This window comes from Anopheles aquasalis, chromosome Y, assembly GCF_943734665.1.
Source record: "Anopheles aquasalis chromosome Y, idAnoAquaMG_Q_19, whole genome shotgun sequence".
In the NCBI taxonomy this organism is placed as follows: domain Eukaryota; kingdom Metazoa; phylum Arthropoda; class Insecta; order Diptera; family Culicidae; genus Anopheles; species Anopheles aquasalis.
Window position 1 is genome coordinate 612,501 of NC_064879.1, and position 16,261 is coordinate 628,761.

Consider the following 16,261-nt stretch of genomic DNA (forward strand, 5'->3'; position numbering starts at 1 on the left):
CGGTCGGTCAGGAACAGTGCCAGACGAATACTGCCAAGCTCTCTTCTCGGACTCAACTCGACTGCTGGATGACAAATAAATCAAACCTTCCCCGCCGGTACCGACATTTACTATCAAATTACCATTAACTCACGCCTCTGGCCCGTAGAGGCCGGGAGAAGCCAGGAGAAGGCGATCGATCTGTGGTTATCCCGGGCCGATCTCGGCTCCGCGCACCTCCACTCCGTACCGCTCCGTACCGAAACAACTCTACTTCGCCTCGACTCTCAGGACATCATAAATCATCGCAACCTATCCACCGGTGGATAGGATAGGCAGCTCCCGGGGGTAGAAGGCGCGCGCACGCGTTAAAGTATTGTCGTTCGTTGCTTTGACACACGACGCAGCCCGGGTGTCATAGTGAGGCTGCGAGCGGCAACTAACAATCCACTGCCGGCAGCAGCAGCACCCGGAGTCCACGCGCTTGCTCACTCGTTAAAAATCAATTAGCTTCGTTAAAGTTCGATTTCTAATAATGACTCCAATTACGACCCAGCTCAACACTACCCTCAACCCTGCTTTTACGCCGCCGAAGGGGCCCCTTTGGTTAGTTTTTTTTTCCTTCCACACTTCCTTCCTTTGTCGCTTCGACACTTTTTGGAGGAGGGAGCGTGAAGCGCGTCATAAAATTGATATTTGCCATCTGAAACTTAACTCAAGATTTTACGTAGCCCTCCCCTGGGTGTACCAGTCGAGGTCTAGCACGCACCCAACGTGCACCCTAACACACACAATGCAGAAGGTACAGATGAGTGAAGGAGGAGGGCTAAGATATTTATTTTTGTGACTTTTAATTTTTACATTTTTTACACGAGTGCTAACCCTTGCAGGAATATTGTGTAAAATTTTTAGATCAAACGATGGTAAACTGACAAAGATATTGATTTTTAAATAATCTCGCCTCATACATGACTTAATGCAATGAAGTCTTTGAATCGCTACTTTGAAGCGCGTTGCCCAAAATCAATGTTTCCAAAGTCGGTGCCCATCGTAGCATAAAAAGTACTGGACTGATTAATTTGTAATTTGTGGTCATACACAGCTTCAATAGAATATATTAGCTTTGTGTGCATATTAATCAAGGCTAATAGAACTGCTGTCCTATTTTCAGTAATCGGGCCAAAAGCCACACGATTTTTATTCAATTCTTCAGCCAAATCATAAGAAGTAAAAAAAAATGTCACATGGCACATTTCTATCGGATATTCTTTCCGTCAAATCCAAATCAATACGCCGTCCTAAGTTGCTTTTCGGAGCGGTGTATCGATCACGATCAATATAAATTTGCGTGTTGCATGCATATCATCTTTTGAAACACATAAAACCAAAATGGCTATACCATATTTGACAGGTTTAGATGCAATATATTTACGGAACGGAGATCACCTACGAAATTGAACCAACTGTGCATCGACTGTTACCTTTTTTCTTGGTTTGTAGATAGCCTTCAAATTAACTTTAAATTGTATGTACCGAAATCATTTGTGGTCGGTCAGAATTTATTACGAATCAATCGTTCTTCTAGATCAGTGGTCTCAAACTCGCAGCCCGCCAAACTATTTTGTGCGGTCCGCGGCCACGTCCACCAAGTATATGTTTGATGTATTTAATCATTAATTATAAGTTTTTTGGTCTTTTTTTCTATGCACAAGTTGGAATGGAAGATTTTTTATATATCTAAAATAAAAATAGCGTTCGAAAAATTGAATACAGAAAAAAATTCTCAGCATTTCAACTTTCACCAAATAATGGTGCGGCCCGCGGACGCGCGGGTTCCTTAAATTGCGGACCGCTGCTTTGCTGATACTGTCTTCTGCGGCCCGCGAGTCTATAAGAGTTTGAGACCCCTGTTCTAGATCATCATATCGAATGCCATCATGAATTCGCTTGAATGTTTATAACGGCATCGTAGCTCTGAATATTGCTCGACCAGTTCCAAATTCCCCTTTTAACGGAGATAGCGAGTCGTTTCTTTTGTTGTCGCCTCATTAGGCATTTGTTTTGTGGTTGTTTGTGACTATGATCTATGGTTCATCCAGAGACCCCTAAACACACACGCGCAACGCACGCACAGGCTGCACACCACAGCCACGAGGGAAGGGGGCAAGTGATAAATGACGTCAATTATCGAAATATCTTCCGCATAACCAACGAATCACCACCACCTGCTCGCATAACAAAGGCTGAGGTCCTGGATCCGGATCCTGGATCCGTTTGTGTGGGTGCGCGTGCGTGTTTGGTATTATTGGAGATCTAAAGGCTCGTATCCACCCACATGGACCGAGTCTCAACGGCTCCCTAGGTGACTTTGCACAAATTGATGACAGTCCCCTTTCTGCTCCTGGCTGGTTGCCGTTGCTGCTCATCCCTCCTCCTCCCCCTGCCATGGTGATAAATGACTTCCACAAGTGTCCGGTAGTCGGGCGATTGATGTACTCTCTCGCCCTCGGCGAAGAATCAATAACAATAAAGCAAACAAAACAAACCATCATCCTTCCATCACAGCAAGGTCCGGGAGGGAGGGAGGGAGGGGGAGGGGGGGTTGCCGGGAGGAGGGCACAACAAACGCACATACTAATGAACAGCGCGCGGCGCACAAGACGTCAAATAGCCAGCGGCAGCGGGCTCGTAATCAAGGCGACTACCATCGGACGGAGGATTCCAGCAGTTTCCGTTGAGGAGTTCCGCGCACCACGTCCCCGAAAAATGCACCCCCGGCCACCCTCACCTTATTGGATCGGCATCGGGTGGAGGTGAGATCGTGCCTCGGTGTCGCGGTGCCTGGAGACGCCCGTACCAATTACGCTTTACGACTTGTCACCGGGAGCGCACCACGAACGACGCCATTACGAACGGCTGTGCGGCTGTGTGTTTAAGAACAGAGGTCGTTACGTCCGTTTACACGGCATCTGGCACCTATCTGTGCTTCGATATGCATTTATTAGCAGCAGCGAGTGAACCAATAACCGGGAGATTTACGACCGGCCGTCCGAAGGGTGCAGTAAGGGTGGCACGGGCGTGACGGCGCGCGCGTCACGATTTGTTTGACATTCCGATCCGATGCGGCAATCCCATTCCACACACGCATATGGAATACTGGGAAAAGGGCTCACTCAGACCCGTCCAGTCGTCCAAAACGCAGGAAGGAATAGAACAAAATTTCTCCCGGAAAGGTTTTTGCAACTCGCAGCTCCAAACTCGCGGAATCAGTTGCGGCGAATTAGCAACTGATGTTGTTGCTGCTGCTGATCTCATCAGGCTTCCGGTTCGGTCCGGGGTCCAGTCTCGGGAGTATAATCATCAGGCACAGCTGTTCCCTCCTGCGTGTCGTTTCGTTTCGATTTCATTTCGTTGCTTCGCTGAGCCAGCACTTCGCTAACTGTAGCAGACCATCATCCGGCATTCTGGTCCGGAGCTGCACGCTCTCCCGGTCCGAAAATTTGCATACTTTCCGTTGCTGGAGGCTGAGTTGCCGTTATTAGAGGACAAAAGAGTTCTTCTCACGTGTAGGTGGTCACTGTCGCTGTTGATATACGGTCCATCCCTTAAGCGATACCCGATGGTGACCGCATGGTGTGTGGCTTGACCACACATGCCGTGGCCACACATCCCGTCGCGTGCAACCGCATCCCGTGCTCTGTCCCCGGTTAAACCGCCGATGAATTCGTCTCCGTGTTCCTCTTCCCTTGCTGTCAACGTAGTGCGCGTTGGGTTAGCAGTATCGCGTGCCGAGTTAGCGTCTTCGAACGTAACTATATTTCTATTCTTTGAAAAAACAAATCTACTTTACAGAAATTCAAACCATTTCATCAAGCCGTTTTTGAATAATTTGGTATTTTCGAACCAAATTGTATGCTCGCGCTTACACAAAGAACCAATGAGGGTTAAGGGCAAAAATGGAGCTTCCCGCATATGTTCTTGTGGTGGCACGAGAAGGAAACGTCAAGAACGATAAATATAAGTTGTTGTATGATATCACTAATGATGTGCAGTGATTTATGTAACAAACTCATACAAAACACAGTTTGGTGTGTCGATGAAAGCTCAATTTGCTCGGTAAACCCATCTTCTGTAAGCAAACAACAGTGTTAAGGTTATACACTTGGTAGTCTGGAGAAGTCTGGAAACTCTGCGCTGGATCGTAATCGCTGGTACCAAACCATCCAATCCGATCCAATCCGATCCGATCCTATTCGATCTGATTCGAAAGCCTCTTCCTGGGCGGAGGTCGGAATACGCGTACGCGTAAGACAAATGGCTCTGCCACCATATTAGCATAAGGTATGGCCGTTCTCGTCGCGGAATGTTATCATACCCCCGCGGGTGTGAATGTGGCCCCGGTCCCGTCCTTCTATTTTATCTTCCACCAGCACCAGCAGCAGCAGCAGCATCAGCAACAACCAGCAGGCGGTCTGCGCCCGGTATGTGATTGATCTGTCGCCCATTGTACAATCGATCGGGCGTTGCCGCTGATCGCTTCCAATTCCTCGAACGCTTCGGCCCGTTCGCGATCGATGCGCTCCCCACCGATCCGACCTCTTGAGCTGCCCTCCAGACTCCACGGACGCATCGCTCGATGCGTCCCTCTTTCACGCAGGTTCAAGCGTTGGTTGCGTATAAAAAAGGGCGACGGTGAAATGTGAAATTGAATAATTTGAATAATGCACCAACGCTCCAACGTTCCAACATTGGCCGCACCTCGCACGCGCGTCTCACAGATCATGGCACCGCGGTGATTATACCAAAATTACCGAAAATGACCTTTACGAGCCCCGGGGATTCCGAGGCTCGGTTCGATCCTGCCTCGGATTCAAGGGGGGAGGAGATCGCTTATCACGCATTGCAGTCGCTTGCGGGTGCATGCACACATGCAAACACACAAGCTCACATGTACGTACCCCGCTATCTAACATCGCTTTGGGTCAGAGACGGAGTTCGCAGGTTTTGATGTACGGATCCTGGTTCTGCCACACTTTTCGCATCCTCCGGTGCTCGGTTATTGAAAGCAGCAGAAGCGCCGAAGAAGAAGGTCGAGAAGGAGGGAAAGAAGAAGAGCAGGAGAAAAGAAAAGAAGGAAATGAAAAAGATAAAGATAAAAGATTGAGAAAAAGAATAAAGAAAAGAAAAAAGTAGAGGAAGTCCTCTTCCTCGAACGACAGACAATAAAAAGAACGGAAGACGACGGAAAATAAAAAGAAAAAATAATAAAAACTAAGAAAATGAAACAAGAAAAACGCATACAAACGAAGCAGAGCTGAAGTCTCTGCGAATGCTGCGAATGCTAAATTATGCATAATTATACATCATAGCCTACTTAGCGCGCGCGCTCTGCGCTCCCATCTCCGGTCACTCGGTCGCTATACAGTGATAGATATTCGTATAGCCGCCCTCTATCGCGCCTCGTATCGCATCCCTTACGAATTCGTAGTTTTGGAATTGTTTGAAAAGCAAGCAGTAATAAAACAATATCTTCTTGCACATTGCTTCGAAAAACTATTTCAAAAATAGGTTTTTCAAAAAATGCGGCTATACGAATGTCTACGTGAAATTTTCAATTTTTCGAAAAAAATCCGGCCGGTTTATTTATAATCGGTTTACCAATATGATGGCTGAACAACGGTATAATGAACCGTTAGTATTATTCTAAATGAATAAAAGATGGTTAGTTTGAGAAAAACTCGAAAAAAACTCCATGCGCCTACACGAATGTCTACCAGTGTGTAGATCGTAAATCCTAGGAATGTCTGCCAGACAGCCAGCAAACCAGCCATCGGTGCACTTGCCGGCCTCGAGGATATTGGAATTTTTAGTTTTGGTTTTTCGTTTTTTTGGGGCCATAAAATTATTGAAATCCAAACCATCGGTTCCTCTCGAGCCAGCCAAAAGTCAAACCGGGCGAGGCAACAAAACGAAACCAACACTCCGTTCCTCCTTGGCTGCCGATCGTGCTTGGGAAATGATCTCATTGGATGCGTGCACAGCGCCACCGGGCTTCAGCTAATCGTTTGCTGTCATCAAACGTTCATCGCTTTTTTTGGGTTGTCGCGCGTGTGTGTCTGCCTGCGTCCCACACACAATATCATCGTGGTTTGGTTATCTGTGTGTGTCTTTGCGTTGCGTCGCGACCGTCTCGCTGGCTCGCGGCTACTCAAAGATGATTGACGATCCTCTGTTAACCCCAAAAAATAAGAAACCCTCCCTTGATTCCTGGTCATCGGTCGAATCGGTTTGTCTACTGCCGGTTATGTCTGCACCCTCCCCACCGCTCGCACACTTGCATTCCCGCATGCGCTCTTGCTTCGATCCGATTAGAATTCGGAGTGGGTGCCCGTGGTTGCTTGATCGCTCGCTGGTTCGTGGTCGATCAAATGCACGGCCTGCGGTACTTTAATGTTCGTCCAGGGGTGACGTCCGTTCATTTTGGATCCATTACAACCTCACAGACATTCCTACACCGCTCATACAACCTTGAAATCGCTTTACCCTAATGCCTTTCGATGTCCTTTTGTTTCTCGCTGCAGCGTGCGATTGTCATCCAATCGGTTCGTCCGGCAAGACGTGCAACCACACGACGGGCCAATGTTCGTGCAAGGATGGCGTTACCGGGCTGACGTGCAACCGGTGCGCCCGTGGCTACCAGCAGAGCCGCTCACACATCGCACCCTGCATCAGTAAGTGACGCCTAGAAGTCCAGGCCCTTCTGCAACTACGATCAATTCATGCTCTCTCTCTCTCTCTCTCTCTCTCTCTCTTTCTTTCTCTCTCTCTCTCTCTCTCTCTCTCTCTCTTTCGCGATCGCACAGAGGTACCGCGCGTCATCAGTTTGGTGCATCCGCAGAATACGGCCCCGGGCAACCAGCACGGTAACCACCACCAACCCCGTCATCAGGTGGTGACGGCGTCGTCGTCCTCGTCCGGCGTTCCGGATGTACCAACGTACCGCATGGACTCCGGCCGTGGTAAGTAAGTGCTCGCCATTTTCATTTCACTTCTACCGCCACTACCACCACCACCACTACCATCCCGTCCCTTTCCACACTTTTGCGGAAGATTTGGAAGCGTCGCACAAGGTAGTGCGGGGGGGATACTACTACTGTACTACTGCACTCACTGCGCACGACAACGGGACAAGCCTCGCACGACTATTGTGCTCATGCTCACTATACACGTACTGGCACGTGTGTTTGCGCTGCCGGCCAACTGAAGGGTGAAACGATTTATGGGACGCCGGAAGATCGGTGGTCACCGCCTCCGCCTGGTCGCCTAGCTTCAAACCGAGCTTCCATTGTTTTCGTCGTGTTTTCCATTTGGCGTTCGATGTACGAGAACAAGGGAAAAAACATTCCGGTCCTGCTCTCGAAACTGGAGAGCCGCCCGCACACCCGTTTCGAGTGGTGTTCAGCTCGCCGTTGTCGGTGTGGTGTGCTGGACAGCTAGCATAAGATAGAGCGAGAGAGAGAGAGATAGAGAGAGTAGAAAGGGTGTAAGAAGAACCGGTGGGCCAGTAGGTATTAAAAACCATATCGTTACATTGCTCGGCGCAAAATTTGGATACTTGCATTGACCACCACCACTGCCACCCCCTCCCCTTTTGCATCCTATGATCATGGGCGAGTGAGCGGGTGTGTGTGTTATTCATACAGCTTCCCATCGCTACTGAGACGCTCAACTGCATTCTTCGTCAGCACCGCCAGCTAGTCCGTTCTTCTCGTAAATGTATCTTCTACTTTCCTTTTCCCTCCAACACGCCTGCCGAGGTATGCTGTTCCGAAGAGCGGGATAAGGGGGTAGCGCAGGGATCTCAAACTCATATTAGCATAGGGGCCACAGAGGAAAGTAACAGCCAGTCAGCGGCCCCCAGTTTAAAGTATCAACCAGTCCGCGGGTGGCTCATTTATGTGGTCAATGGTGAATTGTTGAGAAAACGTAACTTCAATCAAACTTTTGAAGACAATTGTCATTGCAGATATATCACCAATCTCGGGATAAAAGACGTATGAATGTAATAGAATTACACAGAACATACAATGAAGGGGGGCTTCGGTATTTTCGGGCCAGAAAAAGGCCCGTTTTTGACGATTTTTTGTTACGTAACCATTCAACTTTATTCTTTCAAATAAATGGCATATCAATCTACAACTTTTGAAGCATATTTGGTATTGTTTTGAGCAACATTAATTGAAAAACTAATCCGTGGCATCAATCTACAACTTGGTAGGCGTGTCGTCGCAAATTTACTTTTAACGGTGCCCATCGTAGCGACATGACGAGTCATCTGAAATATTCAAATCGATATTCGTTAGAAAGATTACAAGTTTATCTAGGTAACCCCGGAGAGTTTTTGTTGATATTTCATTTTTTCAATTTTTGACAGATTTTTGAATTTCAAAAAGATAAAAAAATAAGAGATAGTTTTTACGGTACGATGGGCACCGACTTTGAAATCGTTGGTTTTGGGAATAGATCTTCAAAGTAGCGAGCTGAATGGAGCCTTGTATGAAACGCTGATTTTCAAAAATCTGTATCTTTGTCCGTTTTTCCTCGATTGGTCCAAAATATTTACACAATACTTTTGAAATTATGAGCTTTCTGGGAAAAATGTGAAAAACACGTGTAAATACCGAATAAATACCGAATAAATACCTAAGCCCCCTTAATGACCAAATACATCAAACATCAACGTGAATGTGGCCGCGGACCGCACAAAGTAGTTTTTCGGACGTGTGCCATAACTTTGCTTGCAGTGGACCAAATGTCAAACAAATAATTACCTACATTAAGATAGTGCCACCAGAAAGAGTCATTTGGAAAAAGTCCTGTTTACTTTGCGACAGTCCATGCAGTTTTCTCATTTCGACGAATCGCATCAGAACACACCATGGAGTACCAACGATCAGCTCGCAGATCGCACCGGGAGCGGACAGCTGAAATGGCTGGCTGGCTGGCTGGCTGGCTGGTGGAACAATGTATTGGCCGCGCAACAGGGCACTACTATCGGTCCCCCTAGAACTGTCTGCCATCCCGCCCCCCGACCCCGCAACTGGTGGCCGTGGAGCAGGCGTGGCGCGCGCGCCAATACGGTCCCTGCAGGGGCCACCGATTTGTCTAACAGCTCGCAGCAACTGCCCTCCGCACCCTGTCGCATAACGAGGCGATTTGTTTTAAAACCCCCATCCTCCCCCTGATTAATGGAGTGTAGCGATTGTATGAACCCGGGGCGTTAATTGAGTTTCCACATTGAGCGCCACCTTCCTCGCCACCTGTTCCCAACTCTGTGTGTGTGTGTGTGTGCCGGGCCCCTGGCCGTTCCTAGTCGGAGCCCTGAAGATGCAGGACACATGCATGCACATGCATTTCGCAGAAGCGCAGTGTGGAAAGCAGCTACTCGATCGCGGCCTCGGGTGATGCATCATGACGCCGCATTCCATTTATCACCTTCGCCACGGCGGCGGCGGTGGGTGCTACGCGCAAGTCCAGTTCCAGGGCCTATTATGAAGATTTATCAGCGGCCAATCGTGCGTCGTCCTCTGCGATCGGGACAATTCCGATGAGCTCATCAGCGGGTTCCCATTTGCGCTCTCGATCAGCCAGCCAGGGACTACCAACCAATACACTACCACTCCGGCCTTGGTCTCGACGTCCAGGTCGACGACGGCACTCTCTCCCGGGATGCCCCACCCCAGTGCAGCCGGGTTCGCACTCATTTAAATGTTAATGAATGAAACATGTTTCGCGCATTTATTCGCACCCTCCCACCACCCCACCCCCCTCCCCGGGGTGTGTGGCGCTGCATGGCAGTGCTTTCAATTGAACGGTCGTTGGCGCCGGCGCAGCAAGGGTTGTGAACCATCTCACACCGTGGGTTTTTGATGGATTAGTTTTTGAGATATGATTTTTTTTGTGAGCTACTAATGGTGCATTTTTCGTGTCGTTCGCTGTGAAGAAAGTTTTGGAGTAATGAACTTGCATAAAAATTTGGTTTGCGGACAGGTAAAAAAAGATGCAGAAAGCCTTTGGTGACTACGTTCACTTAAATTGAAATGTTTATGAGTTGTAAGAAGACTTCCAGCAAGGTCAGCAACGTGTTGAAGATGAAAAACGTCATAGACGACCATCAACGTCAATTGACGATGCACACGCCCAACAAAAATTGGTGTTGCAAAATCGTCGATTAACAACTGGATACCTTGCTGATGATAATAGAATGTCTCTTCTCTTAAGCCAGTCTTGGCTAGCTTTCCTATCCACCAGAGCTCTGTTGACACAAACTCACTCCGGCCTTTCGGTCCAAATTTGATTTTTCACATCAATCCCCCCCCCCCCCCCCCCGGCAACCCTCCTACCCTTTATTGCGCCACTGTCTAACTGCCTCAAACCTTGTGGGAGAAAGGAGAGCCAGAAAGAGGGGTGCGGGGACTGAGGAAGATAGAGCAAAGATAAAAATCGCATTATGGAGGGGTAAAATGTGCCCAAAACAGTTAGGGGGTAAAATGTTTCCCCAGTGGGTGGAGTGACGGAAACGCTTCTTAAGGAGAAAGAGATTATCTTCGAAAAAATTTGGCACAGAAAAACGGCACAGCACCCCCAAACAAAGGCTGGATACAGTTCACTGCAGAGGGCTAACGGCATGGTTATCCTAGCGCAACTCCCGGCTCACCCCCTCACCCCCCGTTAATGTTGAAGAATGTGAAATAAGCTGAACGGGAGGGAACGGGGCAGTTGAAAAGTTCTGGCACGGTGCGTGTCACTCACATCACTAGCGCTCACGACCGACCAGTTGCTGCCGGTCGTTATTTACTTGCTGTTTGCATAAAACCAACCCACTAGCTGAGCCAAAAACCCCGTGTCTTGGAGAGCATGGCCGGGAGTGAGATTAATAATCCACCTCCCTCCCGACATCGTTTTGTGGTTCTCTGCGGCACTGCATTAGGCTGCTGGTTGGCGAGACCCCGTGGACCGCACAAGCACAAGCAAACATTCATCCCCACACACCGGCCTCTTCACACCCCCGTCAGCCCAGCGACTTGTTTGACAATTGCCGAAATGTCACGCGGGAAATAGATCTCCGGCCCGCCTGCTTTGCCAACAAAGTCGGTCACGCCGTATGACGCCGGTTTCGGTCACGGTCCTAAGCAAACGAAAGGCCATCATCCCCTCTTCATCCCTTCAGTGGGGGTAGGGGACCGCAGAGGGCACAGGACTCGGGAGCGGGGATCTCCGGGAACGAGCAGCGGAACTGCTGTACTGGCACTGGTCCGATCTCCGCATTGTGTTTCAATTTCAACACACACACACACATACACATGCTTCGTGTGCTTTACTCACCCCATACCGTTTGGACGCGGTTAATGGGCTCAGGATGCGGAGGGTAGTTTGAAGGTCCGGTCTCCAGTCAGGTCTGGTTTATCACTTGTTTGCCAGCGTTCCATGGAATTATTCCAAAAAGGGCACCCCGTTCATCCCCAATCCTGGTTATGGTTATGGATACTTCCACCCTTCATGGAGGCTTGTCTGGCCTGCTGGATGTTAGAAGTGCGCGAGGGCGTGCGAAAGTGTGGTGTATCGAGCGATCAGATGCCCTCCATTACAGGATGCACGTGGAGGGGGGGGGGGGGGGCAGGGGTCTGGGTGTGGGATGTGGCTAGTCTTCTCGCGAATAGTTAACGCCCTCAACACCTTCTCTCTTTTCACCATCATCATCATCATCAGCAACACACCACACATTATCACGTTCGGTTGTTCTTAGCTCGCCCATCCCCCCCTATTCATTCCTTCTAACACACAAACTACCCCTCCCAACCACCCTTCCGCTAACGTATACTTTGCTCTTCCTCGCTCTCTTTTTCTCTCTCTCTCTCTCTCTCTCTCTCTCTCACCCCGTTCTCGTTCCAGAGTGCGGAAAGTGCCGAATCGGCACACGGCGGCTCAACCTGAACAAGTTTTGCAAAAGGGATTACGGTAAGTACCCCTGTCTCTGCAGTTAATCTTCGCAAACACACGAGCACGCACAGCTCTCTGTGTTAGATGGGCGGACTTCCTGGCTGGCTGGCTGGCTGGCTAGCTGGCTGGCTGGTGGTCTCTGTTTGATCCGTGTGATTTGTTTGGCGAAAACAGGGCGCGCGGCAAACAATGCATCGGACTGTCCGCGGATACCGCCATCAAGTGCTAATAGGCGGCCCGCAAAAAACAAACAACCACAACAAACTGACTCACCGACCGATCAGAATACGCAATCGTTTTGGACACTCGCCATCCAAACCTTCTCAGTGGGATAGTGGCCGCGTAACGCCGGAGGCGCTGTACGAGATCCGGGTTCGTGGGGTTTGCTCGCACGACAAGGCCACCGCGGTGCACTAAAGGCGCACCCCATCCAAAGCTCAGCCGCGAGTCCAAGAAGACGAATCCTCCTCACTGGCAGCAGCTGGCTGAATGGTGGACCATTCACAATGCCTTGTGCGCATTCCGTAACGTAATTAGCGTCTCACCTTATCACCACATTCGCTGATCGGTGCCTCGGAGCTGCTAGGAACTGCCAGAAGCTGCTCAAATTGCAAGCACGCCTCGGCACTCGCGTCATGAAAGCAGCAGCAGCAACGAACCAAACGGCCTGGGGCGGTACGGCATTCCCTGGCATACAAGAAAACAAGCATACCACACGCCACACCGGCCGGACAGCCCCTTTTGATTGATATGCATTCATTAGCGAGAGGTGCTAAGTTGATGGAGCGATCGGAATTGCGCCGCACTAGGCGCTCTAGCGAGGCCGCACGCAGCCGTGAGCAGGTATGTCGCGCATAGTGATGATGATGATGCCCAGACCTAGCTAGGCGCTCCCCGAAAGGAAGGGAGAGGGGGAGGGGGTGTTGCGAGAGCGGGCGCGAATCGATTTCACACCTGGTGGCATCTAAGGCGCTGATCTCAAGACTCCAGGGATGGGATCTTGTAAGTAGTACAAGCTGGTAGGTTTTTCTTTGTCCTGACGGCTCACTGGCAGAGGGTCCTGAATCTGCTAGTCACTAGAGTCAAATGCAATTTCGTCAAAAATCAAAACTATTTTTTGCCTTTATTTTATTGCTACAACCGTTTGCTTTGCCCTTGCCGAACCTTCCCTGCTAACTGTGGTCCATTCGGTTCCAAATCTGTTGGCGTATGCTCTGATGAAATTGTACAAACATTACCCCGGTGCAGGTGCAGCACGCGTGTTGATAGAGTTAATTAAAACTCCGTTCCGCACATGGTTTCTATATAAATTTGGAACATTTGCAATCCATTGGACGCAACCACTCCAATCATAACTCCAGTGGGATGCTTAGTAATGGGAAAAATAATTCACGTTCTCTGTGACACCCTTGGTCTTTTAACATGCGAACATTTTACTGTGCAGGTATCGTTTGCACCGTTTTCAACTTAAATCACATTCGTGCGTTGAAGATTTGGCCGTTTTGTTAGCTTCCTCTTATGGTACGGTCGGACAGAGTGGCAACGTGAATGTGGTTGTTTTAGTTTAGAATTTGGTTCGTGATCTAAATAATGCAGCTAATAAAAGGACAGCTAAACGATAAACTGCGTAGACGTTCATGATTTGAGAAACTAACATGTTTACAGTATGTTTGGGCAACGATATCTAAATGCCTCATCTACAGAGATCAAAAAAATCCAAACAAGAAATATGCCATATTTTTTTATTTTTTGTTTGGATTTTATCGGGTAAAACCAAAAATTGCCGGGAATTTTATACAATTTAAGAAGACTCCCCCTGTCATTCATTTATAAAGGCGTAAAAATCAATAAAGAAAAGAAATTGGAGTTCGTTCTCAAGGAACATTTTTTTTCCTTGTGCGAAGAAACTATACGGAGGAAACGGAATTTGTTTCCAACAGGATTCAGCTCCAGCGCATTATGCAACCATGATGTGCGCCAAATTTTCCATATTTTATGAGCTTATCGGAATGGCTTGCATCGTCTCCACATTTAAATCCGGTGGATTTCTATGTATTGGGGTAGGGGAGCTGGTTGACACGAAAAAAGACTTCAGATACGTTTAAAAACGACTGGTAAAGATTTGAGGCGAAATGCCGAGCGAGGACAACCGTGCGGCATGCATGGTACAAATTAAAGTGACAAAAAGGATAGACTATGAACTGGTAGGCACACCATAAATGGGGACACATATTCTAGAACACTCTGCATACTAAAGGGGGAGAGGATCGTGCCTATAGCGACACGTCTTCACGAAGAGCAGCACTTCCATGCATGCAAGCTACGCACAGCAGGCGCACAAACACAGCTGGACAGCTGCAACCCGGCTCTGCCCGGCTCACCAATGCCATGACCGTGGTCACGGAATTTTATGAGCAATTTGCTGCCATTTTGTGCCATCACATAAATCACAAGATCGAGCGCCATTCTGCGTAATCCTGTCCCGATCGAGCGCGAGCGCAAGCAAGCGCAATGTCCATTAGTGTCAGCGATTACACCACGATAAGCTTATGAATGGCCGCCGTACGTCATGGAGGCGCCCGTTACTTTCGCTAGAGGTGTGCGAGAACCCGAAACGAAAACAAATGTAAACTTAAACCGCGGGGTTCCGGTTCCTCGGAATCTGCGCTTCTTACAGCAATCATGGTAAAGGTGGTCGGAAGGGACACGAAAACCGCAGCGGAACACAGCGGAAAACAGACGAGGGCAAGCGGCGGAACCGGCAGCAGCAGCGGCCACTACCAGCAACCGTACCACCACCATCATCGCGCCCATCAGCGGCCAGCGGTCGAGGAGAGCAACGCCGGCGTGGTCAGGTTCATCCTAAGCGTACAGAAGGTCTTCAAGCGAAGCCGCAACCCCGGCAACCTGCTGGCAAGGGTCAACAGCAGCGGCAACAAGTGGTCCACAGTACCGTTCGTCGTCAGCGCCCACGAACTGGGCTGCCGGTGTCCGAAGTTGAAGCTCAATAGGTAAAGTGGCGACTCCAAACGGCTACACCCAATCATATTCACACCTTGCCTCCATTTCCCTTTCACCCTCGTTGCAGATCCTACCTAATACTAGGGCGCGACTCGGAGGGACCGACACCGGGAACGCTCGGTGTGGGACCGCGCACGATCATCATCGAGTGGCGCGACGAGTGGCAGCGGCGGTTGCGCAAGTTCCAGCGGCAAGCCCTACGCACCTGCGACCGAACAGCCTAGGTTTGAGTGCGGCGCGTCGCTCACTACGGTTCCTTCGATCAGATCCTTTATAGCTCCTGTCGATGGAGTTAAAGTTAGAGAGAAAGAGAGAGAGAGAGAAGGGAAGCCAAATATCCTATTTATTACATCTACGCTGTAGGAGCACTATGACTAGCCTTCGTTTGTACGTTTATACGGTGAACAACGCTATTGTTATATTAACCTTAAGCGACCGATATTTATGTATTCTTTAGAAACGTCGTCGAGAAGAACGGTGCAGCCAGCATAAGCAACAAGCACAGCACCTAGATGAACCGGAGAATAGAGGAGGGATTGAATGTAGAACCGCTGCGTCGAGCTCACTTTTCTGTCTGTGTTTCTTTTCGCAAACAATTGTTTGGTTGATAGATATGGTTTTTAACCCGTGTGTATTTCTTACAAAAACGAAATGAAAAAACGGAAACAACAGAAAAAGGGAAAGGCGACGTGCACATCCTTAGCGCAGCCAATAACATGTTGTCACTATCCCGGAGGAAGGGGGGGGGGGGGGTGGCCTCTGGTTACCTGCAAATCATCGAACGGGGTTAGATCAAGATGTGTATCATTAAGCGCATTTACAGGCATTCTTAAGCTCAACACAAAAACATCCACAAACGCACATACAAACATGTGTTTACGTATTTGGCGCCGGCCCAAACTCACGTGCATCGAGTGCAACAACGTATGACAACGTGGGGGAGAGAATAAAGCCCCATAACAGAATAGACTCCTGCTGGCAGACTTATGCCAGCTGGCAGACTGCGGCCAGACTTATGCTGGCAGTGCAACAACAATAGGAGGGAAGGGAGCAAGTGGGTAGAAAGAGGTGAATGCAGGTGAATGGACATTTCGTTTTTTTACCCAAAGGACAAACGAACTCATTATGATTATGGAAACGAAATCACCAACTCCTAACTATTCTCATGTCACTATTCTTTAAGAATGAGCAAAATCTAATTCCTCGAACTAATTTAGGTTTAGCAAGAAATCAACAAATTAGGACAAGCGGCCTGCACGTT

The 16,261-nt window shown here is 48.9% G+C and overlaps 1 protein-coding gene across 1 annotated transcript in view; it reads left to right on the top strand.

Annotated features, from left to right (window-relative positions):
- The window catches only part of LOC126579682 (netrin-A-like), a 46,131-nt gene extending 30,440 nt beyond the window's left edge, over nt 1-15,691 (top strand). Inside the window, exons 3-7 of the mRNA XM_050243216.1 lie at nt 6,561-6,710; nt 6,843-6,998; nt 11,932-11,997; nt 14,657-14,990; nt 15,068-15,691. Coding sequence (XP_050099173.1) covers nt 6,561-6,710; nt 6,843-6,998; nt 11,932-11,997; nt 14,657-14,990; nt 15,068-15,224 — 863 coding nt within the window. The 3' untranslated portion in view covers nt 15,225-15,691. The remainder of the gene's footprint in view (nt 1-6,560; nt 6,711-6,842; nt 6,999-11,931; nt 11,998-14,656; nt 14,991-15,067) is intronic.
- The last annotated feature ends 570 nt before the right edge of the window (nt 15,692-16,261 follow it).